Raw genomic sequence first — 25,161 nt, 5'->3', positions numbered from 1 at the left:
GACTTCCATTTCTCTGACCTTGAGGTCCCCTCCCCCTCCCCTACTCCCTTATCCTTCCTTTAAAATTCCCAGTCACTTACTTTTGCACAGATGAGAGCTCTCTACACAGTTCCATGCCATGCCGAGGACTCTACCTATTGTTCCCTAAAGACAACACAATCTTTCTACCACCTTTTAGCCTTCATTTCTATTTTAATGAGATACTTAGGTGATTTGCATGTACACTGAAGTTGGAGAAGCACTACTTTATGTTTACCAACCCTTCAGGAATTTCTCACTAATGGCTCTGAATAGTAGGCAGGAGCTTTGTGAGTTGCTTTCTGTTTTGTTTTTTGGTGGTACTGGAGTTTGAACTCAGAGCCTCTAGCTCATTTGACTTGTTTTGTTTATGGCTGGCACTCTACCACTTGAGGCACAGCTCCACTTCTGGCTTTTTTTTTTTTTTTTCTCCTGCCTGGACCGACTTTGAACTGTGATCCTCAGATTTCAGCACCCTGACTAGCAAGGATTACAGGCATGAGATGCCAGTGTTCAACTTGGGCAGGAATTTTCACTCTCGCTTTAGCAATGAGTGATGAGTACAGGGGCTTTTATTTAAGATCACAACGAACTGCAAACTGAACTATCTCATGACGCAAGCCAGAGCCCTTTCCACACCATGGGACAGGGGCTACATGGCCTGTGCAGACAGCTGATCCCGACAACATCTACTCAGGCATTGGTGCCAGGTGCTCTCAGGTACTCACCTTCCTTCTGAACTTGCAAGAGAGCTGTTTTAGATTAATTTTTAATTACCCAGTCTCGTCTGGGCTCCAAAGAATTCATTTGGAGTCATCCTATCATCATCAGCTGGACCCAGGGACCAGAGCTTCTTGGGAAGATGTCATATCAACACTGCAGGTACTGTAGAGTGTTTCCTCCGACTGAGGAAACCTAGCCCTCCACATAGCCACCAGCACCTGAAGCCTGACCTAGGCCTATGTGGTTTGAGCCCTTCCTTACTCAGCATACTTAGTTCCTACACCTTTCCTACTTTCTCAACTTGACAGGGATCTGGCCAGGTAGCCCAGCTGGCCTCGTCGCCCCGTGGATCTAGGTGGATCTATAGTTTGTGTCTTCCAAATACTGGGATTACAGGTATGTACCACCACACTTGCCTCAGTCTCCATTTTTGCTTTCCTAAGTGGTAGACCCCCTTTCTCCAGGCTGAGCTAGTTCTCTGAGTAAATCTTCTCTTTCTGATTCTCTGGATTACCCTTCTATTCCTGGGCCAGTTCAGTGCCTTGGGGGAAACTATTGGAGCAGAAGTCCCCTAAGAGTCTGCTTGCCTTGCACTTTTATGACACCATCTGAACATAACAAATTCATGAGTGAACTGTATTTCATCTTTCAGGGCCCTTCTCCTCCTGACTTACCAGATTTAAATGCCAGTCTTTTTCCAGAAAGGGTCAGACCACTAACATGAATGCTGGGATGAATCTTTCTAATCATTTCTAAACCTCTTAGATCACCAGGACTAGAGTCCTCTCCCCTTATTGTATACCTATGGCAAAGACTTTTATTTGATAAATTTATTATCATCATTATCATTATTATTGGTACCCATTCTGGGGCTTGAGCTCAGGGCCTGGATGCTGTCCCCAAGCTTCTTTTGCTCAAAGCTAGTGCTCTACCACTTGAGCCACAGCTCCACTTCTGGCTTTTCTGGTAGTACTTTATTAGAGAGAAGAGTTACATGTACTTTTCTGCCCAGGCTGGCTTTGAAGCACAAACCTCAGATATCAGCCTCCTGAGGAGCTAAGATTACAGAGATGAGCCACTAGCATCTGACTACCATTCATTTTTAAAGAAAAAATTTGCATATACAAGGCGATTTCTGATATACAATTTTATTAAAGCCAGAGATGATTATTTTTAGAAAATCAGATCTCTGAGGTTAGCACTGGTAAAACAATAAAACAAGAGATCTCATGTTATAATTTTCCTTTCCTGAACTAGCTCATAAAACATCAATCCCTTTGTGAGAATTACTTGGACATTCTATAACAGGTCATTAACAGAAGGTAGATAAGCCAAAATCCTTGTATTTCCCAATCTTCAAGTCAATCACCAGTTTTCCTTAGGTTGCTCTTGTTTTGTTTTTTTGTTATTTTTTCAGTGCTGGAGCTAGAACCCAGGACCTTGTGCATGCTAGGCAAGTACTCTACCACTGAGCAATATCTTGGCCTCGACTTTTCCTAGATTTGTAAAGATGAAAATAATAATCTTAAATAATAGCATTGAAACACCGTATAATTTGTAATGAGTTGCTATAGTTGGCTTTAAACCTCAATCTTACCTGCAATTAACTCTCATTAGTACATTCGATTTTTATCAGTTTTGTTTTGGGGCAATTTGCCTTGCTGAGATTAAACAGGAAATAGTGTTAACTACACTGGGGTCCACAGCAAGAATGTGGTATGAGCAGGCTTCTCCCTCCTCAGGGAGGAAACAACAGCTCTAGTGAGCCCAGGTGTATGCCCATGCTTATCCCTGAGCCAGGAACTTTTCCTGTGATCATTTTTTCTCTGAGGCAAGAGTCTCTGGTTTGATCTTGGCAGCAGCTTCCAGAACAGAACGCAATTCTACTTTGTCTCCAAATTCCTTTTCTCGGTGCTCGAGAAGAATGCCCTAGGAAAAAGCAAAAACAAAAAAGAAACATCACTTCTCCTCAGAGCCACATGACACAGACATAAGCATAAGCTGTCCACACATCAAGCCCTGTGTGCAAGCAGCTGAGAACACAGATCTTAATCAGGCTCAACACTGCCCTGATGAGACCAGGCTTCTGGGGAAGAAACATTAGGGAAAGACACAGCACATTGTCTACACTCTACAAACAGCACTTCTGTAGCATGCAACCAGGAAGGAATGATGACAAGGGGACCGAGGAAGAGTTCACAGATGACAAAATATAGCAGATAAACAGGATGTTTATAGATAGAGACAGCAGGTAAAAACATTTTGCCTGAGCCAGGGACTGGTAGCTCAGCCCATAATCCTAGCTACTTAGGAGACTGAGATCTGAGGATCATAGTTCAAAGCCAGCCCAGGCAGAAGAAACTTCATGAAACTCTCATCTTCAATTAACCAGTCAGTCAGAAGTGGAACTATGGCTCAAATAGTAGACCACCAATCATGAGCAAAAAAGCCAAACCGAGAATGTGAAACCTTGAGTTCAAGCCTTAGTATAGGCCCCCCCCCCCAAAAAAAAGGAGGAGGAAGAGGGAGGAGGAAGGAGGGAGGAGGGGAAGGAGGGAGGAGGGGGAGGAGGAGGAAGAGGAGGAGGAGGAGGAGGAGGAGGAGGAGGAGGAGGAGGAGGAGGAGGAGGAGGAGGAGGAGGAGGAGGAGGAGGGACGGACATTTCAGCTGAAGAGAAGACCCTGGTAAACACAGCTCAGAGGCTAGATTTGGCAGGCCCTGGATGGCAAGCTGAAGAGGGGACAGAGGCCTTCCTTTAGTTTTCCTAAGAAACTGGAGGCCACACTTTGATATCGAAAAGCAAAATGCATGAAGATATAGAATACACCACCTTTATCCTACAATGGTAAAAACAAAACATTATAAAACAATATGCTTGAGATTAGCATTAAAGAATCCTTCTTAAAGAGTTCTTTACTCTGGAAACACATCAAGCTGCACTATGCTCTGTTATTATTTATTTACTATTTGTCAACTTATTTTATTTATAAATTAATTCAGTGTCGGTCCTGGGGCTTGAACTCAGGACCGGGGTGCTTTGCTTTAGCTTTTTTGTTCAAGGCTGATAGTATATAGTCCACTTCAGGCTTTTTTTGTGTGTGTGGTTAATGGAAATAAGAGTCTCATGGACTTTCCTGCCTAGACTGGCTTTGAACCACATCCTTAGATCTCAGCCTCCTGAGTATCTAGGATTTCAGGGGAACTACCAGCACCCTGGCTTTTTCTGTCATTATTTATTTATTTATTGACAGTCCTGGGCCTTGGACTCAGGGCCTGAGCACTGTCCCTGGCTTCTCTTTGCTCAAGGCTAGCATTATGCCACTTGAGCCACAGTGCCACTTCTGGCTGTTCTCTATATATGTGGTGCTGGGGAATCGAACCCAGGGCTTCATGTATACGAGGCAAGCACTCTTGCCACCAGATCATATTCCTAGCCCGTATCATTATTTATAAAGACCAAAATAAAACAAAAACTCCTAGCACACTGAGAAATTAAGATTTCCTTGCTCAATAAAGTAATCTGGTGGTAAAAACAAACAAACAAAACACCAAGGAAGAATGCATAATGGCTTGGGAAAATGCTCATGATACACTGCTAACTGAAAAACAAGACTTAGTTTAGCAAGGTATCATTTCGGAAAAATAGAAAAATAAAGCCAAAGGCCACATCCTGGGTGGTGGCTGAACTCACAGCATGCTCTAAGACTTTCCATTGTTCTGCTGTTCTTAATTTTCTACAGTACAAAATCACTTTAAAGCAAATATGCTTCCCACAGTCTTAGAAGAAAAGAAATTCTCGCCAAGTGGCACCTGGTGCAGTGGAACTGCAAAAAGGTTGGAACAGGTGGGTAGCTCAGTGGTTCAGCACTTGCCTAACATGCACATGGCTCTAGGTTCAGATTCTGGTACTTCCAATAAAAGAAAGCACAGATGTTGGGCTCGGGGCGTACCTCAAGTGGTAGAGTATTTGCCTAACAGGTACAAGGCCCTGGGTTTCATCCCAGTAAAACCCCCTCCCTCCGACAAAAATATACACTAAACCCTGATCCTTTACAGTCCACTAGGAAGGGAAGGACAGACTCCAAGGAGAACCAACACAAACGCCACACCTACCAACACCATGAATGTAATAGCTGGGCCTGTGAACACCAGTTGAGTCATGACTAGGCAAGGACAGGCTGCCACCTGTTCCAACCTTTGCCCTAGAGGCCACAGGAGGTAAAGGTAGGAATCCAAAGGCCCCCATGGTGCCAGAGTGGAAAGGGATCTGGAGATCTGGAAGGGATCATGGGACTCACTGTGTGTGTGTGTGTGTATACACACACATGCACCAGTTTGGAGGCTTGAACTCAGGGCCTGGGTGCTGTCCTTGAGCTTTTTGTGCTCAAGGCTACTTCTCTAACCACTCGAGCCACACCTCCACTTCTGACTTTTTGGGCGTTGAGGTTAAGAGTCTCTCAGAGTTTCCTTCCAAGCTGGCTTTGAACTGGGATTCTCAGATCTCGGCTCCTGAATAGCTAGGGTTACAGGTGTGAGCCACCAGCACCTGGCTATGGAAAGCACTTTTGAAGACCATTTATGGACAAAGTAAGCAAGGTCTGTGGAACAAGAGGCATTTGAATTCCTGTTTTATTTCCTCTGTGTTTCTTACTAACCGTCCCTGCCCTTCCTCATAGGACTGGAGCCTGCAAATATGGGAAGTCCTGACCCCAGGCCAGGGCCTCCTCCTCCCCCTGTGACCACTCCATCGAGCTGCAGTGACTCACGATTTACCTGCTTTCCAGACCCCATCACAAAAACTCCCCCAAGGATGATGCCTTCTCCTTCCAGGTTGCCCGAGAAGCCTCCATTCCAGGCCCGGAAGAAGTTGCTCCACACGCCCAGACGGATGAATCCCATAAACAACATCTTACGCTTTTGGGGACCGTAGAATTTTTTCTATGGAAAAAGAGAGATCTCGGGTGAGTAGGCTTGTAGTCCTCCCGGTCTTCCCCAGGGAAGGAAGGTTTCCAACAATGCTTTGGTTCCCAGCTGTAGATGCAGTCTGTAGCTTCAGCTCCTCCCTCTGCACCCCCAGAACCCCATTCAGGACCACATTCAACTGCTGGAGGAAAGAGAGAGCACTGGTAGGTTTAGCTTTCTTCTTCTTCTTTTTTTTTTTCCCCTGATACTGGGCTCCACCCTTGCTCATAGCTGGTGATCTATTACTTGAGCCACACCTCTACTTCCTCAGTTTTGCTCCTTAATTGGAGATAAGAGTCTCACAAACTTTTCTGCCTAAACTGGTTTCTAACTGTGATCCTCAGATCTCCTGAGAAGCTAGGATTACAGGCACTGTACCCCCAAACCAGAGTTCAACTTCCAGTCCAACCTAGTAAACAACTCTGTAACTTCTCGTGTGCCCACACAGTAATAGTGCTCTTTTCTGCAAAGAGGGGAATGAAAGGGAGAGAAAGACACCGCAATAATCAAGGGGACAGGAGCTTGTGCTATAGCCCCAACCAGTAAGGGTAGAGGCACTGGATGGGGTTTAGCTACTTTTTCCTCTCCTTGATCACACTGCAGGAAAAGTTTGTATTAACAATTTTCAAGAGTTTGATGGCTGCTAGGGCACTGGTAGCTCACACCTGTAATCCTAGCTATTCAGGAGGCTAAGATCTGAGGATTGTGGTTCAAAGCCAGCCCAGGAAGGATAGTCATGAGTCTTTTAACTCCAATTAATCACCACGAAGTTGGAAGTGGAGTTGTGACTCAAGCAGTAGAGTGCTAGCCATGAACAAAAAAGCTCTGAGTTGAAGCCCTAGTACAAGATAATTAGAAAAAAGAGTTTGATTACTTTAAAGAGTCTGTGTTCTGCTCAGAGGGCTGGTGAACCCCTGCAGGCTCAGGATAGCTGAAGGGGAGGCTGGCCTCCAGCTTCACGCCAGACAGGCCCTGGTCCACTGAACTCTCCACAGCTGAGCATTGTCCTCGCCTGCCTGCATCTATCCAACCAGCAACCCACACTCATATCCCACACACACCTTTTCATCCAGGAAGATTTCTCCTTTGAAGTAAGGCTGGAAGTCCTTCACCTCGGTGCTGATGTCCTCCTTCACAACTGCATAGAGAGGGATGCCCAGCTCCTCCAGCTTCGGTTTCAGAGAGGACAGGCTGGAAGCCTCCTGTGGAACACAGGGAAGTTCAGGGAAACAAACTCCAGGAGGCTCTGCAGCCAATAAACCACCTCTTTCCCCCACAGGCCCAGAGCATGGTTTGCACGAAGCACCAGATGAACAGCATCAACAACATGCCAGAGACAATGCAGGCCTGGGAATCTCTCTCCTACCTTGTCTCCCGGCCCCTCTCCTGTGCTGGACCAAAGTAGCACAAGGGCCTTTCAGACATGTCATGTAGATCATGTGACCATGGCCTCTACACTTCTGCTCCAAGAGCTTCCATCCCCTACTATAATCTTCCTTCTTCATCCAGATCAAAGTGACCCCTGGAAAGGTATCCACATTCTAGAAAGGTCTCCCTGGCTTGTCCATCATGGAGTAAAACCTTGCTTCTCATGCATATTCTGTCTTCCTTTTTTGTGTGTGCTGAGTCTACATGTTGCTACTATGTTGAGTGTTGTTGATCAGATTCCCAAATGTGTCTCATGGTTCAATACAAGGTCTTCCCCATTTCTTGGGAGTCCTCAGTGCCTAGAACACAGCTGGACAGAGAGAAACAGCACTGGAGAGCAGGTGGACAGATCTGCAGGTGGCTACTGGGGAGAAGGTAACTAAGCCAAGGAGCACAGATATCCTTGACACTGAGGAAGCAGGCACTGGATGCATAAACTAGACTGCGGGACTCATGGACAACTTCCACCTTAAGAATTAATTCCTTTCTCACATTAGGTGTCAGAATTAAAGCAAGGGCAAGAAATCCTTTCAAATGTCTCCTGCTAGTCTCTGGTACAAATGTAAGTAGTGGCAAGTACATTTATCTTTAAAAATTTTGTTTTTGGGGGCTGGGAATATGGCTTAGTGGTAAAATGCTCACCTCATATACATGAAGCCCTGGGTTCAATTCCTCAGCACCACATATATAGAAAAAGCCAGAAGTGGAGTTGTGGCTCAAGTGCTAGCCTTAAGCAAAAAGAAGCCAGGGATAGGGCTCAGGTTCTGAGTTCAAGCCGCAGGACTGGCAAAAATTTTTTTGTTTGTTTATTCATTTATTCATTTATTTATTTATGCTAGTACTAGGGCTTGAACTCAGGGCCTACATGCTGTCCCTTAGCTTTTTCCCTCAAGGCTAGTGCTTTACCACTTGAGCCAGAGCTCCACTTCTGGCTTTTTGGTGGTTAATTGGAGATAAAAGAGTCTCATGGACTTTTCTGCCCAAGCTGGTTTTGAACAACAATCCTCAGAACTCAGACTCCTGAGTAGTTAGGATTACAGATGTGAGCCACTGGCACCCAGCAATTTTTTTATTTTCCAGAATGAGAAAAAATATACCCAGCACAGTGGAAGGGATCATGTCTCTCAAGGGCTCCAGTGATCGAGAGCAGAAGAGGGCCAGACTACAAGTGACTAATGTGGTTAAAGAACATCCATGGAAGATGAGCTTTCCCAGCTTTCTCTGGAAAGTACACCATGCAAAGTCAGAGTAGAAATCGAGTCACCTGGCTTTTCCCTGGGCCTCTCCAAATAATTCAGATTACCATCTGCCTACTATTTTGGCAACAGTAAGTTTCCACAGAATGTTCTGGAAGGGCCAGACTTGCAGAGGAAACTAGGCTACAGCACTCTGTTGCTCTGGGAACCTTCTGGGCTTTACTGGCCTTGTCAGATCAAGCCAAAACAAGCTTTTAGTTGGTATTTAGAGACACAAGAGAACTGGAATGAATCCTGAATTTAAACTTTGACTCCAGCAGGAGGCAGAATAAACAAGCCTGAAAAGATGACCATATCCTAATGCTTAGGACATGTGCACATGGGTTACACAGCAAAAAGGAATGAAGGCTGAGGTGAGATTTAGATTTCTAATCTATAGACCTTAAAAAAGAATGAACCTAGGTTATCTGACTGGTCCCAGTGTAATCACCAAGTTCCTTAAACGGGCAAAAAAGACAGAAAAATTGATGTCACAGAGACGCAGCATGAGAAGAACATGGCCAGCTATTGCTAACTTTCAAATTCAAGGAAGGAGCCACAAGCAAAGGAACACTGGCAGCTTCTAGAAGCTGGAAAAGACAAAACAGCAGATTCCTGCTTCTGCCTCCAGGGGGAATGCAGGCAGACTCCACACTGGAAGTTGGACCTCCAGCACTATAAAATAATTGTATCTGATAAAGTAATTTGTTTGAATGCAAGAAGCAATTAGTACACATCTCCAGGCAATGTGGCTTGCCTACAGCTTCTGCAGCACCAATCTTCTTCTTTTTCATAAAAATGGGAATAGTACTTGCAGGTTGTTCTGCCAAGAGATAAGGAGGAGGAAGAGCCTACAAGTTAACAGGAATGCAAGTGCCAGAAAGGAAGGCACTGAAGGGGATCTGGGGCCTTCAGCAAGATGAAAGACCAGCAGGGCTGACAAGGAAATCCCACTGGGTTGGCCAGGACAACCAGAGGAATGAGGATGACCCCAGACAGTCAAGAATATTGTCGATGCCAGCTTCCTCTCAGACAAGACAGAAATCCCTGAACCAGAGGCTTTTGCAAATACCTGGATTAGTCCCCAAGCCACTCTGGCCTTTATTCCTTTTGTTCTTTGTTTCTTCTTATGCCACTACTGGGGCATGAACTCAGGGTCTGGGTGCTGTTCCTTAGCTTTTTCACTACAACTCCACTTCAAGGATGTGTGTGTGTGTGTGTGTGTGTGTGTGTGTGTGTGTGTGTGTGTGTGTGTGTGATTAATTAGAGATAAGTGTGGAATTGCTTTCCTGCCAGGGCTGATTTCGAGTCCTGGTTCTTAAATCTCAGCATCTTGAGTAGCTGGGATTACAGGCATGAACCACCAGCACCTGGCTCTGACCTTTGTTTCAGTCATCTGTAGAGAGACAAGACTGAGTACAACCCCTGCTTTCCCTTGAAAAGCTTACCATAGACGCAATGATGGCTTCCAATTGAGGGGCCAACCTGAAGCTGACCCAGCTAATGAGCTCTACCAACTTGGTATATTCCAACTTGGTGACAGATACTAGGCATGCCTCTGAGGGGAGGGCAGACAGATAGGTGGGTCCTTAGAGTTCGACCCTGAGGGGCCTCCCTACATGCTGCAACTTCACCATAGACCAAGCAGCATAAGCAGTGCTACAGACCCTGCTGGTAACATGCATGTGTCTGTGCCCACCATCAGAAACCCAGAAAAGGGACCCATGGCTGCTGCAGTCCAATGGGAATCTTGTCCAAGACACAGGTAAAATGCTTGCAAGTACCAGAGGAAGTATGTTGCTAAACCTAGGAGGAGATGGTGAGATGTTAAAAGGCAAGAACAGAACCTGTTAAAGTAAGTATGGAGAATAAGAAACAGAAACCAGCTCAGGAATGAAGGAAACGAATGCACTACGGGTGGCCCAGGTCCTGGCTGGATGCTCCTAGGGACATTCGTTGGGATCTTTCTCCCTAAACAGATCCTTAAAGGCACTCACCTCTCGACAGAGAAAACAACCTGGCCGACGCACAGCCATAATCACAGCGCCACTCTTCTGCCATAGTTCCTTTGCTTTGAAAGTTCTTGGCTCTGAGGGAGAAGAAATGGAAACTTGTGAGCTCTTCCTAGCCTGGCCCAGCTCTTTCCCAAGCCCTACTTGAAATACACCGAGTGAAGCCAGGCATAGGAAAGGACCAGATGGAAAAAGATAAGCACAGAAGAGGAATGCTCATCTTCCTCAGGGAAGTTAGTAAAGTTAGTAAGAATCCTACTGTCTTTATATTCCAAAGCCCATTCCCCCAGAAAAATTTATTTTCAAGGACTCACTCCTATAATACCACCCACCTGGGATGTGGAGATGGAAAGGATGGACGTTAGCAGCTAGGCCAGGGAAAATGCTAGTGAGACTCCATCTTAATAAAAAAGCTAGGTGTGAGGCTGGGTGCTGGTGACTCATACCTGTGACCAGTAAACCTAGCCACTCAGGAAGTGAAGATCTGAGAACCAATCAAGGTTAGAAGCTGGCACAGGCAGAAAAATCCATGAGACTCTTATTTCCAATTAACCAGCAAAAAGCTGGAGGTAGAGCCAAGCAAGAGCTTGAGCCACTAAATTCAAGCCCCAGTACTGGGCACAAAGAAAATATAAATAGCTGAGTTATGATGGCACTCAGCTATCATGCCAGCTACTAGAGAGGCACAGGCAAAGGGATCAGTCCCAGATCAGCCCACAAAATGTATGAGTTCTGGGGCTGGGGATATGGCCTAGTGGCAAGAGTGCCTGCCTCATATACATGAGGCCCTGGGTTCGATTCCCCAGCACCACATATACAGAAAATGGCCAGAGGGGGCGCTGTGGCTCAAGTGGCAGAGTGCTAGCCTTGAGCAAAAAGAAGCCAGGGACAGTGCTCAGGCCCAGAGTCCAAGCCCCAGGACTGGCCAAAAAAAAAAAAAAAAAAATGTATGAGTTCCTATCTAAAATGTAACTTAAGCCCTGAGTCAAACCCATACACCGAACATTGAAAATTGTGACATTTCTGGCAAAATGTCATTCCTTTTTTTTTTTTTTTTTTTTTTTGCCAGTGCTGAGCCTTGAACTCAGGGCCTGTCTCTGGCTTCTTTTTGCTCAAGGCTAGCACTCTACCACTTGAACCACAGAGCCACTTCTGGGTATTTTCTATATATGTGGTGCTGAGGAATTGAACCCAGGGCTTCAAGTATATGAGGCAAGCACTCTTGCCACTAGGCCATATTCCCAGCCCAAAATGTCATTTCTGTTAATAGCCAATGTTGGTAGACATGTAATACCTGTAGGACAGAAGTACTGCCAAAACCAAAAAGGTCTTATACTTTGAAAAAACCTTAAAACATATTCAAAGGAATGAGGCATAGTAGTACATACCTGTAATCTCAACTATTCAGTAAGAAGAGGTAGAAAAATGGTAAGTTTAAAGTCAGACCAGGAAAAGGTTAGGGCAAAGATTAGGGAGATCCATTATAAAAAGAAAAAAATACAGAAACCCAAAAAGAGCTGGAAGTGTGGTTTCAGTGTTAGAACTCCTGCCTAGCAAGCATAAAGCCCTGAGTTCAATCCCCAGTATTGAAAAGAACCTCAAAACTTCCAAACAAAACATCACCCCAACACCCTCCCCCTCTCCCACTCCCCATATTCAAAGGGAGTAAGTCAACATGTTTTTCATTTTGTTTTTGTCAGACATGGGACTTGAACTCTGGGCCTGGGCGCTGTCCCTGAGCTCTTCAGCTCAAGTCTAGCACTCTACCACTTGAGCCACAGCATCACTTCCAGTTTTCTGGTGGTTAATCAATCTTTCCTGCCAGGGCTGGCTTTGAACCATGATTCTCAGGTCTCAGCCTCCTGAGTAGCTAGGATTATAAGCATGAGCCACTGGTGCCCAGCTGGGTGCTGGTGGTTCACACTTAAAATTCTAGCTACTCAGGAGGCTGAGATCAGAAAATTACAGCTCAAAGCCAGCCCAATCAGATAAGTCTGTGAGACTCTTATTCCCAATTAGCCACTAAGAAAGCTGAAAGTGAAACTGTGGTTAAAGTGGTAGAGCCCTAGCCTTAAGTGAAAACACTAAGGGACAGCACATAGACTCCGAGTTCAAACCCTAGTGCCAGCACAAAAAAGAAAAAAAAAAGTTGAGACAGGTATCTGTGGCTCACTCCTATAATCCTTGCAACTCAAAGAGGCAGAGATCTAAGGATCATGGTTTAAAGCCAACCCCCAAAAATCTGTGAAATTCTTATCTTCAATTTACCAGAAAAAAAAGCACTGAAAGTAGAGTTGTGCCAGTCATGAGCAAAAAGGCACTCAAACCCTGAGTTTAAGCCTCACCACCCACACAAAAAGAAAAAAAAAATACTTGGACTTGGGTTCCTAGTCAGAAGATGAGGTGCCAAGAATTGCAGTTTGAAGAAAGCTTGGGCAGAAAAGCTCATTAGACCCCATCTCAAAAATAGCTAGCAAAAGCAGTGCTGGATGCATGGTTTGTGTGGTAGAGAAGCATCCATAAACAAGCAAGTTGGATGAGTACAAAGCTCCTGAGTTCAAACTCAAATACCACCCACCCTTCCAAAACAAAGAAGGAAAGAGAGAGGTTCTTTTAGTATTTCCCAGGGGCATCCATGTGCCTGTGAGATGTTACTTAAACAAAAAGGCAGGAGGAGGAGATGGATATCAAATAAGGCTGGAAAACCTTGTGCTGAACAAGCTTTAGTGGGTAAAGTGTACTCCTCAGGCCAACCTGACTCACAGCTTCTTCTATTTTTTATTTATATTTTTGTGAAGATCCCACAAGCTGGGATTCTTTAGAACACTCTTTGGAAGGGCTGGTTTATTAAATGATGGTAGACTAATATTACATATTATGGGGCAATCAATTTATCATGACAGAGAGACAACAATAGAGTAAAAAAATGATTCTGTTTTGTCTTTTTTAAAGATAAAACAGCAACTTATTTCAAGAGCACACCTATTTAATCACGTGGATTCATGGAAAGGAATCAGCCCAAATCAAAGTGTAAGGGAAATGGTACTGCCAAGGTTCTACCAAATTTCCCTCAATCTGTTGCCTTGGCTTCTTAAGTAAAAAGAGGTGGAGAATACTGGAAGGGGTAGCACTGATCAGGATGCATTGTACTCATAAACTGACCTGCTGAACTTTGTACAACTACTCAAAGATAATTTAAAAAATAAAGAAAAGGGGGGAAAAAAGGAATTTAGGAAGAAAACAGGAGCAAGCCTGTATACTAGGTCCTTGGAAAAGTACTGAGACTAGCAAAGCGGCTCCTTACCCTTCTCCAGAGTCTTTAAATCGATCTCTTCCAGATACTCCAGTGTGGCTTTCTTTGGCTTGGACAGAAACAGGTCTGTGTTGGCCAAGAGCAGTGCCAGGGCTGCAGCCCCCAGGGCACCGGCACCAATGGACCACATCCCCATGGTGAAAAAACTTGGATCCTGGAGAAAAGACATTTCTGGAGATTGAGAGGAAGGAAGATGTTACTGCTCTCACAGGACAGCTGGGATCTGATCTCCTCTGCACAAAGCTCTGGAGGGGCATCCACCAAGAGGCCATGGAGGAGGGGCCAGAGCATCAGAGACTGACCAATCAGAGACAGGCTACTCAGAACCCTTCCTACCAACTCTCCCAGAGCCAGCCCATAAGCACACACAGGTTCTTGGTCCCATGCCCTCTCCCTTTTTCTGTTAATGCCTCATATACCAATCACCTTCTCCCCCCTACAAACACCCTTCAGTAAGAACACCTTTCTTCTCTGTGGTTGCAGGACACTGGCTTACTTTTTAGTTTAAGAACCCTCCACAAGCAAGGACCATGTTTTATTCAAGACCCCAGCCAGCACCCAACCAGTACCTCTTATTCACTGTAAGAGGCAACCTCACTGAATTTCTCCTAAAAGAAAATAGCTTCATTTCAGACTCATTATAGAAACAAAGTAGGTTCGTGATTTAAAAAAAAATAAACCAACAATAAAAAGTAAGCAATACATAAAACCACAGCCGATAAGAAAGCAAGTATCTTTAAAAACAAGCCAGCAGTCGATGCATGTTCAAATCTGGCGCCAGATCTGAAATTTCCGCTAACCTGGGTCAAGGCGAGAGCTTCTCAATGGGCCTTTCCTGTCTGAGTCTGCCTTGTTCCTGGCTGCATCTTAGATGCCCAAGTAATAAAGCTCCCTCTGGGTGGAAAATCTCACGAGTACCCAATCCTTTCCTTCCATTTGGCTCCCCAGCCATTGTAGGGTGGACTCATCCAAGTGCCTTCCTCCCTAAGGCTGAGGCTGACTCCGCATGCTTCAACCACTAGGGACAGGTGTTTGGGGTGTGACCCATCAAGCTTAGACACAACTTCTTCCCTACAGGATCCAGCCAGGAAAGGAGGAATCTGGACATAAGACAAGGATTGGGAAAAGAATTCTGCCAGTGGTTCACAGCTGTAATCCTAGCCACTCAGGATCTGAGGATCATAGTTTGAAGCCAGCAGGAAAGTCATCTCCAATTATCCACCCAAAAGCCAGAAGTGGAACTGTGACTCAAATGATAGAACTCTAGCCTTGAGCAAAAATGCTAAGGGACAGCACCAAGGATCTGAGTGCAAGTCCCAGTGTATTAGCACACATTAGTCCACGTGTGCACATGCACACACGGGCACACACATACACACACACAAGCATGAACAGACAGTCACCTCTCTCTGGGGAGGTAGCCTCACTGCAGGCCCTTAAAGCACGAAGCTATAGAGGAGCCATATCTGCCCTACTGGTGAGAAAGGTTTCTCTCAGGAAACACACTGTTCCCAGGGGGCTCCAGCAGGGGGCTTTTCTGCCAGAACTGAGCAGTGAAAACAGACTATTCCCACCACAGGAAAATAAGGACAGGTTGAGGGAGCTTTAATATGCAGATAGAACTCTCCATTTCCACATGGGTCTCCCAGATCACTGAAAGCTGGTAACCCTGATTTCCAGTCAACTTGACTGGCATGGCTTGAGTTCATTCCCCCAGTAGTCTGTGATGCTGACTGTTCATTTGTTGCTACAAACACCAAGGTTTGGAGAGGTAGGTTTGCTTGGCCACACAACTGTAGAAGTGCCACTTGGGCATGGCCAACAGGACCTGAAAACTTGTCATCTATAATATGCCGTCACCCCTGGCTCACCACACTCACCACACAGTCAGAAATGACTTTGTGAAGGTATGATTCCCCTCTGCCTTCAAAATAATTAAGAATGATCTCTGTGTGTGTGTGTGTGTGTGTGTGTGTGTGTGTGTGTGTGTGTATGCACCAGTACTAGGGCTTGAACCAGGGCCTGGGAGCTGTCCCTTAGCTTTTTCGCTGAAGGATGCCACTCTTCACTTGAGCCATAGATCCACTTCTGGTTTTTTGGTGGCTAAATGAAAATAAGAGTACCATTGGCTTTCCTGCCCAGGCTAGCTTTGAACCCCTATCCTCAGATCAAAGCCTCCTGAGTAGCTTGGATTGGAGGTATGAGCCACCAGTACCCAGCTGCAACATTTTTTTCCTTTCAGTCATAAAAGTCAGTGAAACCATGTCTTCCCTAAAGGAAATTTACCATAAAGCAGCTGTCCCTTCTCTTTCCTCCCCTTCTGTGCCCTGAAGATTGTTTACAGAAGAGCCAGCCCCCACTTGTCATCTACGTCTACAGTATTCCCTTCCTCACTGGGTACTTTATCTGATCTTCCTTCTCCCACAGAAGGTGAGACAGAATAAGACCACAAACAAACAACAGCTGGAACAGCTCAGAGTGGCAGCTGGGTTGGGAAAAAGTTAGCCTGGTAGGAGGAAGGGACCCAGCTGGGCTCCCTAGGCTAAGCTCATTGGATCTTCCCCTAGGCTCCACTTATTTTTTTCCTTCCAAGTAAGGGCAGTCAGGGGAGAGGGGGCGTTCGTTCTGGAGTCCAAACATACTTGGTTCTTCTTCACCTGCATCTCTACACCCACCCTGCCCAAACAATTTCAAGCTCTGAGCCCATCTCTTACACAAGGAACTCATCGGTCCTTCCCACATGGACCTTACCCTCAAGTATCCCACAGGCGAAACCTGAGCACAGGTACTCACCGTGCAGCGCAGCGTCCTCACTCTGTTTCTGCTGAAGAAATCTGGCAGACTCACAAGTGAGCAGACAGGGCAAGAGGAGGCAGGGAGTTTTGCCTAGGCCCCTAAGCTAAGTCACTCCACAGGCAGGACTTGGCTACACAGTAACCATTGGGCTTCACTCAGCTGCCAATAGTTAATCTTCTAGAAACATAGAAGTAGAGGGCAGCCAACCCTCCCCGTCACCTCCCTGTCCCCCCCCCCCCCAGCAAAGCATTGAGTCATTTGCAGTCAGGCAGACTATACCATTTTCTAAGCACCAGCTGACCCCCCCCCCCCTTTTTGCTTTCTGGTGCAGACTAATGAAGTGAAGCCCTTAACCCAGCCCACAAATCACACAAATAGCATCGGAGTCTCTTTCTCCACAGCTCCTTGTGCAGCCAGCTCTATGATCATCCCTCACCTATACCCAGGGGAACTCTCGAAGGCCTTTCTACTGTCGGCTTCTCCTTTCCTCTTTCTCTGCTACTCCACTGGCTTCTCTATCTCAACCCCCACACTCTCCCATTTTCCACCCACTTATCTGGGTTATTGACTTCAAAGTCTTCATTCCTATTCTAACTCAAAGTTTCCATTGGGGGTTTTGTATGGATCTCTGTCTGCACCCTATTCAATAAGGACCATCTCTCCACTAAAGTCAATTTGAGTTCCCTGCCTCATTGAATAACACAGTATCTGGCCCTCAGCTCCAGTTACAAACTAGAGTCACGTTTTACCCAGTGCCCCACACTAGCCAACCAGGAAGCTCTGTGCATTGTGTAAATGTGTTTGCTGGCCAACTTCTCTCACGTCACTGCTCCCATGCTGTGCCTTGCCTATTTCAATAGCCACAGAAGTGAATGGATTCAGCCATAGTCTACTGGGGCTACTTAGTTTGTTCTCCATCCTCCAGCCAGAGAGATCTTCACACATCCCTCTCTGGTTTCAGACTCTCGCTGACAATGAGCTTCTCAGCACAGATAACAGTGCCCTCCAATGCCTTTAGCTTCAGCTCATCATTTTAGCCTCATCCCTGGCCACTAAAGTGCCTTCACCAGACCATTCTGGGTTAAGATTGCACAACTATTCATGATGCTTCCTTTATCCAGAATGCTCTGCCCATCCATGCCAGCTAAACATCGGTGGATTTGGGAGGTCCAGCACAAATAACACTTTCTTCCCCCACATCCTTTCCCCAAAGTCATGCCATATGACTGCTCTCATATCTGGTAGTGCACACATATGTGTGAGCATACATGTACCTTTACACACTGAGCAAATGGACTGTGTAAACTATAGGTCCTTGCACAGAATGAAGACAAGGGCTGTTGTCTTACTCATTCTTGCATCCTAGCTCTTAACATGGATTCTAGAAAATATGTCTAATGTTTAACAAAGAGATGTGAATTTCATTCTCTGATTTTCACAGTGAGGCAGAAATGGAACTTACAATCATCCAATTTTAGCTCAGATGGGAGGCAATTTTGGATAGGTTTGATGGGGCTGTGGTGACCTTACATTGAGTCCTAGCTCCACTGCTAGGTGATCTGACATAAACCATGAAAATATTCTGGGCTTGGGTCTCCTCATCTGAGGAGATGGCAGAGTACAATCTAACTGTGACACACTAAAATACCGAGTGAAGGCACAGGGATCTGATTTCTAGAAAGCCATGGGAGTGTCTGCAATTATTGCTTGCCAGCTGGGTGTACACACTCACTTCTCTGCCGTAACTGCTGCCTGTGGAAGAAGCTGCCTCTGCTCAGGAACTGATAAAGTCTTAATAAGATAAAGCATCAGCAACGTGTAGGTTAATTCCTGTCTGAAACAAGTAGAGACAGCAAGGGTACACCTGCCCAGCTGGCCTCACCCAGGAAATCCTCCCTCCACAGAAAGAAGGGGCCTGAGGCAGACAGGAGACTGGGAAGGAGGGGTGAGGGAAACAAGGGAGAGCAAGAGCCTCTTGAGCCTCCTTGCCTCAGGCCTTAGTGAACAAGGCTGCAAGAATGCTCCATCTGCCCAGCTTTCCTCCACTCCCTTCTCTCAAGGCTCTGATTCAGTTTCTCTTAAATAAGAAAACAGCTCCAGAGGAAGGACTGGTTAGTCCGTGGTCAAATGCACAGGTTACCTGTCACTGGGTCTGGGTCTCCCAACACCCAACCCATGATTCTTTTTCTGGAGGGGCCACTTCTGGGGCTTGAACTCAGGGTCTGGATAAGGTCTCCTCCTAGCTTTTTCTTTCAAGGCTGGTGCTCTACCCACTTGAGCCACAACTCCACTTCTGGCTATTTGGTGGTTAACTGGAAATAAGAGTCTCAGACTTTCTTGCCCTGGCTGGCTTTGAACCCTGAACCTCAGATCTCAGAGGCCTCTTAAGTAGCTAGGTTACAGGTATGAGCCAACAGCACCTGGCCTCTTGGCCCTGCCCACAGGTTTTTTTTTTTTTTCTTTTCTGTCAGTCATGGGGCTTGAACTCAGGGACTGAGTGCTGTTCCTAAGCTATTGAGCATTCTACCACTTTAAGCCATAGCTCCACTTCTGGTTTTCTGGCGGTTAACTGGAGATGAGCATCTCAAGGACTTTCTGGCCCATGCTGGCTTTGAATCAAGACCCTCAGATCTCAGTCTCCTGAGTAGCTAGGATTACAGGCATAAGCCACCAGTGCCTGGCTGCCCATAGTTTTTAATACAGCATCAAACACTCTGGGTACTAGGCCTCTATAGCCAGGGGCTCAGGAGAAGGGAGCTTTGCAGGTACTAAATCTTGATCACTGGCCACAAGCAGCTGACAGTGACAGCATTCTTAAACCATGCCTGGGAAATCTGGTACCAGGAGCAAAGCCCAGCCTCTCCATGGTCCAATCCTGGGCAAGTAGCTTATAAACCAATGTCAAATGTTATCTTAAGGGCCATCCTGTTCATTCTCAGCTGAGAAGCTGGTAACAAAACTCTGGCAAGTGTAGATGCTAAAGAGACAGTTCAAAAGCAGCAGTGTAGAGCCCCTGGGCTCTGATGACTCACATCTGTAATCCTAGCTACTCAAGAGTCAGATCCACAGCATTGCAGTTTGAAGCCAGCCCAGACAGAAGTCTCCGGAGTTCAAAATAACCACCAAAAAGGGAGCTTAGGCTCCCTACCACAGGCATGGCTCAAGTAGTAGAGTACCAGCCAAGCAATCAAGTCCAAGCAAGTATGAGGCCCTAAGATCAAACCCCCAGTACCAGAAATAACTAACTAAATAATAAATACATCAATATATAAATAAATGAAACCAAGGCCAGCTCAACAGTGTAATAATACAGTAACCAATAGGAGACACCCTCAAACCCACCTTTGTCTTCAAGTAGAACCACTCACTTGCACTGAGCTCTCATTTACATGTCACAGCCTCCAGCTCTCAGTGCTGTTCCTTGGACTAACTGGCTGTGGCTCAATCTTCTCCCTGCTCACATTACGAGTCCAGAGAATTTTGAACAAATGCTCAAACCAAGCAAAAGAGACATACCTGAGGGTGGGGTATGTGTAGGCTACCCCGGCCCCCCACTGCACAATGTGGACTTAGAATACCAACCCCATCGAGTTACCTAAGTGCCAGCAGAAGGGCAAGGACCATACTAGAAAGGACACTGGACTACAGTGTCCATTCCTAAACTCTCCCTCCTCCTCCCCTACATGTGATCCTAACCCTCTGTACCTCAGATCTTCTTAGAAACAAGGACATTGTAAAGGCTTTCAAAAAGAATGTTCAAGAAAGGCACATGTGAGAATTAAAAGGCAGCATTGTCTGGTCCCTTTTGTTGTTGTTTGTTTTGGTTTCTGGGACAGAATTTCACTATGCAGCTCCAGCTGAACTTTTTTCCTTGAACTTTTTTTTACTCTAGCTTTTAAAATTATTTTTTTAAAAATCATAATTTCATCATCCTCTCCTACCTTTCCTTCTTCACAGACATGGCTCTCTTCCTAACTTAGTCCATTTGTGTTCCTGTAACAAAATACCTTACATTGGATAACTGGGGACAGCCACTGGCTTCCCCAGTGCTGGAATTATAAGCACACACCACCACACTTTTTCTCTTCTTTGTAAGGCTCCGATTCACTCACTGTCCTATAAGGTCAGGACAGATACCAAATGCTGAACACTCTCTACAGCTGTGACACCACATGTCTTCCTCCTGGGCAGAAGTTCGGGATGGATGGAGATCCCTGGCTTGTCTCCCCTCAGCTGACATTTGTACAGACTTCATGCCACCCTTGAGGCAGCTCCACAGTGCCTTCTGCTCTAGCAAAGCCACAAAAGGCAAAGGGCACTATCCAGTTGCAATCTCCCATGGTAAAGGTCACTGAGCTCAGGGGGGTGATGCTGGCTCCCTTCTCACCATTTCTGGACAGTTCTTGCCATGCAAGTCACAACCAATGGGACCCTTGAAGCCTTGTCCAACATTTTACAAAAGAGCAAGTACCCAACTGGCAGGAGAGTTGCTTTTTATCTTGAGCAACTGATAAAGTCTGGACTTGAGCCTTAAAGTTTCCAGTCAGAACCAAACCTTCTGGGTGCTACAAAAGATGAACAGATGATCTTTTGTGCCTCTTCAGGGGCAACACAGAAGGTCTCAATTAATTCATATGCTCTTATAAAGGAATATGGGAAAGGAGAGGTTCTAATTTCTAGAAGCTGTATGAATAACTGAACTCTAATTCCTACAAACTGTATGAACCTGAACTGTTTTGTATTAGTAATGGGGATGATTCTTGAATCACCTCTATAAGAGACTTTAAAAAACACATAAAGGATTAAAGGAATAAAATGCCATAGATTTGATGTACAATTGATTCTTAGGTCTAGACTTGTCAATGATTGGCCCAAAATACTACTTGTTCAGGGCGGGGTTCCTTTTAACTGAGCAAGATCTCAGGACATCTAAGCTGTATAAGCTGACTCTATGACATTTCTTCTCAAAACTTTCCTTTTCGGTTTGTTTTGAGCCGTGTGTGTGTGCGCGCGCGCGCGCGGGCCTCTCTGGCTTGAACTCAAGGCCTAGGCACTGTCTCTAAGATTTTTTTTCCTCAAAGGTAACGTTGTAGCACTTGAGCCACTTCCAGCTTTTTTGATGGTTAGTAGGAGATAACGAGTCTCAGAGACGGTCTTGCCCGGGCTGACTTGGAACCTCGGTCCTCATATCTAGCTAGCCTCCTGATCACAGGCGTGAGCCAAAGGGACCAGGCAACACTTTCCTTTTTAAGTAGATCATCTGCGGGGTTTAGAGGGAAAATGATTCGAGGGGGCTGGGTAATCGGGCTGTGGCGTGATAGGGGTAAGAAGAACCCAGTGGTTTAAGTATGAACTCTCAGTGCGGCCTCGGGGGCCTCCCGAAGTGCGCCCCCCCCGCCCCCGCGCCCCCCCCCCCTCGGCTCTGCACCTGCCCAGGGTGTCGCTTCGGCCCCGCGGTCTCTGCATTCCCACGCCGCCTCTCGGCACTAAGTTTGGAAATTCGGGGGGGGGGGGGGGGAAGAAGAGGGGCGTCCAAACTTGAAATCGGGGTTGGGGTGAGGGTGTAACTATACTTGGGGAGGAGGACGAGCGCCTCCGAGGCCGGAGAAAGTTCCATTACTTGCACACGGCTGCGGGCACAGGCAGGACCGGCCCCTTGTTCTCTCATCTGAGGTGGTCAGCACCCCTCCTTTCTCCTCCCCCAGCCGTCCCCCCCTTTACCCCAACCCTTACCTCTTTAACCCCCATTCCCGACCCAAGCCCAGGCCAGTCCCTCGTCCCAACAATTCAGACCGGTCGGTGTCACCAGCCTCACTCCAATCATGGGGGCCCCCGAAGCCCAGACTTCGTCCTCAGATCGGCGCCAAGTCCCGGGTCTTCCCTCCGGGAAGGTGGCGTGCACGGTGCTCAGGGAGGATCCAGTCGCTAGACCACTCCGCGTCTACCGGCGCTGCCCACCAGCCCAGCAGGGAGCCTCACCTGCACCCGGCCTGCCCCGCCTCCGCGGACCTCCCAGGCTTGCAACGACTTGCGCGCCACGCTTCACCGCAGGTGCGCCTCTCCTGCCCGCCTACCTCCCAAATGGGGTCTGGACGCCGCGCTCCGCAACCTCCCTAGGTCCGCGCCTGCGCAGTACGCGCCGGCTCCCCACGCGCTCCCACGTGACCTGACCCCGCCCCCGCGGAGGTTCGCGGCCCCGCCCCTCCGCGGGAGCGCTCGCAGCAGCAGCCTCACAGGCTTTTGGCGAGCGAGTGCTCCTTAGACCCCCCCCCCCCCCCCAGCGTTTGTCCAGCCCGGCTTTGATTGACGCCTCTGCAGACGGGGAACGCAGGTCCCCAAGCCTCGCCAGAAGCACCTTTTAAAATCGATCCAAGCCACCAGGTGTGCAGCTGAACAGTGTGTTGTTGTTGCTTATTTGTTTGTTCAGTGTGTGTTTGCTCCCTGGACTCAGGGCCTGAGTACTGCCCTGGAGCTTTTTTATCCAAGGCTGGCGCTCTACCCCTTGAGCCACACTTCCACTTCTGGCTTATTGCTGTTTCATTGGAGATGAAGAGTCCCAGGGATTTGTCTCCCTGGTGCTGGCTTTGAACCCTGATCCTCAGATCTCAGCTGCTGAGTAGGGGCCTGAGCCGTTAGGGCAGTGCCTGAATAGTTTAGTTTTGTGTGTTTGCTTGTTAATGGCTGAGAATATTGTGGAATGATGTGTTTGGTGAGTGTCCCCTCCAGAAGTGACCATCAAATTTGGAATTAGTCTCCCTCCTCCTTCCACATCCCTACTCTAGGAGGTCAGTGGCCAGTGTTACAGGTACGAGGGAGGGGATTTCCCATCCCTCCAAGAGTCTACCACGCGGACACAGTCTCAAGCTAAAAGATGAATTTATTGGGGAAGTTCCAGAGGGACTGGTCCCAGGTTTCAGAAAAACATATAACACAAAACAGGACAGATTTCTAAGTACCCAAAATGATACCAACAAACCATTCCAGCTCCAATGGAGAGCTGAATTGGAATGCCATGGGGACGAGAGATGAGCCAGGAGACAGGACACAGGACACGAACATGGAGACACCTGGCATGGCATAATGACACCTGAGCTGGCCTGGCCCTAAATAGGGTTAGATCAGGGGGCTGTGTCACAGGAAACCCCCAGTCCCAAGCACTTGACTGACAAGTTCAGTAACCTAGAGGGCATGTGCCCACTCCTGTCTCTTGGGATTCAGGAACACCCATTACCTGGGGATGGGACTTCCCTTCCTGTAGGAATCCAGGCACACCCATCAAGACAAGATGCTAGATACAATTGCCATGTGGCCAATATGGTGCTGGCCAGATCTGGCCTCCACAGCCAGAAAGAGTGCTGAGCCTCAGTCCAGAGAAATGGCTTTTGGGAAGCTGCCTGCTCCTCAGATTCTGACAGGACTTTGACCCCCACACATTCAGCTATCTGGCTTTTATTTTTTTCCTTGTCTTACCACAAATGAGTTGTACATTGTGGTATTTTCTTTTTCCTTTTCCTCTTTTCTTTTTTTATTTTTATTTTCAAACTGATGTACAGAGAGGTTACAGTTTCATACATTAGGCATTGGATACATTTCTTTTACTGTTTGTTACCTCCTCCCTCATTCCCCCCTCCCCCCTCCCTTTTTCTCTTCCCCCCAAGAGTTGTTCAGTTCAATTACACCAGTTTTGCAAATATTGCTTTTGTAGTTGTTTGTTTGTTTTTTACCCTGTGTCTGTCGATTTTAGTATTCCCTTTCAGTTTCCTAGTTCTAATACCACATTGTGGTATTTTCATACATACTTATAATATTTTTGATCAAACAACTCCCTCTATGACTAGGTTTCAGCCCTTCTGTTTCATTAAAGAAACAGAAAGAAAAGATATAATACAAGAAAACACCAAACGTCTTCCAAACCAGGCTGAACAAAACAATGATACCCCCTTCCTTTCATTCCCTCAAACCCCAATCCTACCCACACTCACACCAGTGAGAGGAAAGAGGGAGAGGAAAGAAGGAAGGAAGGAAGGAAGGAAGGAAGGAAGGAAGGAAGGAAGGAAGGAAGGAAGGAAGGAAGGAAGGGAGGGAAGGAGGGAGGGAGGAAGGAAAAACTGGGGTGGGGGGGAGGAAGATGGCTTATTTGAACTTGAGTCTCAGCTACGTTATTTAGAAAACTCTACCCTTTTACCTAAGGCAGTCCTTTCCAAAAACCTTGGAAAACAGGATAGTCTAGTGGAAAAGGGATCTAAGGGATAATGTTCCATCTGAGTACTACATTTCAGCCAGTGTAGCCCCTCATCTGGAAATAGCAGCTGGGTTTGTGTCAGGCAGATTCCTCATTCTAGAAAATGGAAGCCACTCTTGCCTTCAGGAACTTTCATTCTTAGAGAGGAAGCCGAGTTTACACCTACAGTTCCAGTTGGGCTTGCAGAAAGAGCTGTTAATACCTACAGGTCCTGCCGGAAAAGAGCCTCTATATCATGCTCACCAGAGGAAAGCAACTAGACCGTGACCTAATTGCCAGTAAACTTTAGGAAGGGAGCTGGAACTGGATTTTTACTCTTTCTTAACCACTCCTTTTTAGATTTTTAGTGGGTTTCAATTCTTTGTGTATATAGTGTATAATACTTTGATTATATTATCCCCATAACCCTTTTTCTTTTCCCTTCCTCCCTCT

The 25,161-nt window shown here is 46.6% G+C and overlaps 1 protein-coding gene across 2 annotated transcripts; it reads right to left on the bottom strand.

The window, feature by feature from the left end:
- Positions 1–1,871: 1,871 nt before the first annotated feature.
- On the bottom strand, positions 1,872–22,606 carry Prxl2a (peroxiredoxin like 2A). Of its 2 annotated transcripts, none has more exons than XM_048339160.1 (6): positions 22,467–22,606; positions 13,683–13,862; positions 10,364–10,455; positions 6,765–6,905; positions 5,515–5,679; positions 1,872–2,670 (listed from the first exon to the last, which is right to left on the bottom strand). In XM_048339160.1, exons 2-6 carry the CDS (start codon positions 13,858–13,860, stop codon positions 2,557–2,559), a joined length of 690 nt encoding a protein of 229 aa, XP_048195117.1. In that variant the 5' UTR covers positions 13,861–13,862; positions 22,467–22,606; the 3' UTR covers positions 1,872–2,556. The 2 variants fall into 2 exon arrangements, with proteins under 2 accessions (XP_048195117.1, XP_048195118.1); XM_048339161.1 differs by having other exon boundaries at positions 13,683–13,845.
- Between the last annotated feature and the right edge of the window lie 2,555 nt (positions 22,607–25,161).

This window comes from Perognathus longimembris, chromosome 2 (assembly GCF_023159225.1).
Source record: "Perognathus longimembris pacificus isolate PPM17 chromosome 2, ASM2315922v1, whole genome shotgun sequence".
NCBI lineage: Eukaryota > Metazoa > Chordata > Mammalia > Rodentia > Heteromyidae > Perognathus > Perognathus longimembris.
The sequence above is the reverse complement of the archived record's forward strand: the minus strand, read 5'-3'. Positions and strand labels throughout refer to the sequence as shown.

Bases quoted from the DNA above. Each gene is read 5' to 3' on its own strand.
- Prxl2a (XM_048339160.1), bottom strand. From the start codon at position 13,860: ATGTCTTTTCTCCAGGATCCAAGTTTTTTCACCATGGGGATGTGGTCC. The intron at 10,456-13,682 runs GTAAGGAGCCGC...CTTCTCCCTCAG, and splicing joins TTTAAAGACTCTGGAGAAGG to AGCCAAGAACTTTCAAAGCA. The intron at 2,671-5,514 runs GTAAATCGTGAG...GCTTTTTCCTAG, and splicing joins TGATGGGGTCTGGAAAGCAG to GGCATTCTTCTCGAGCACCG.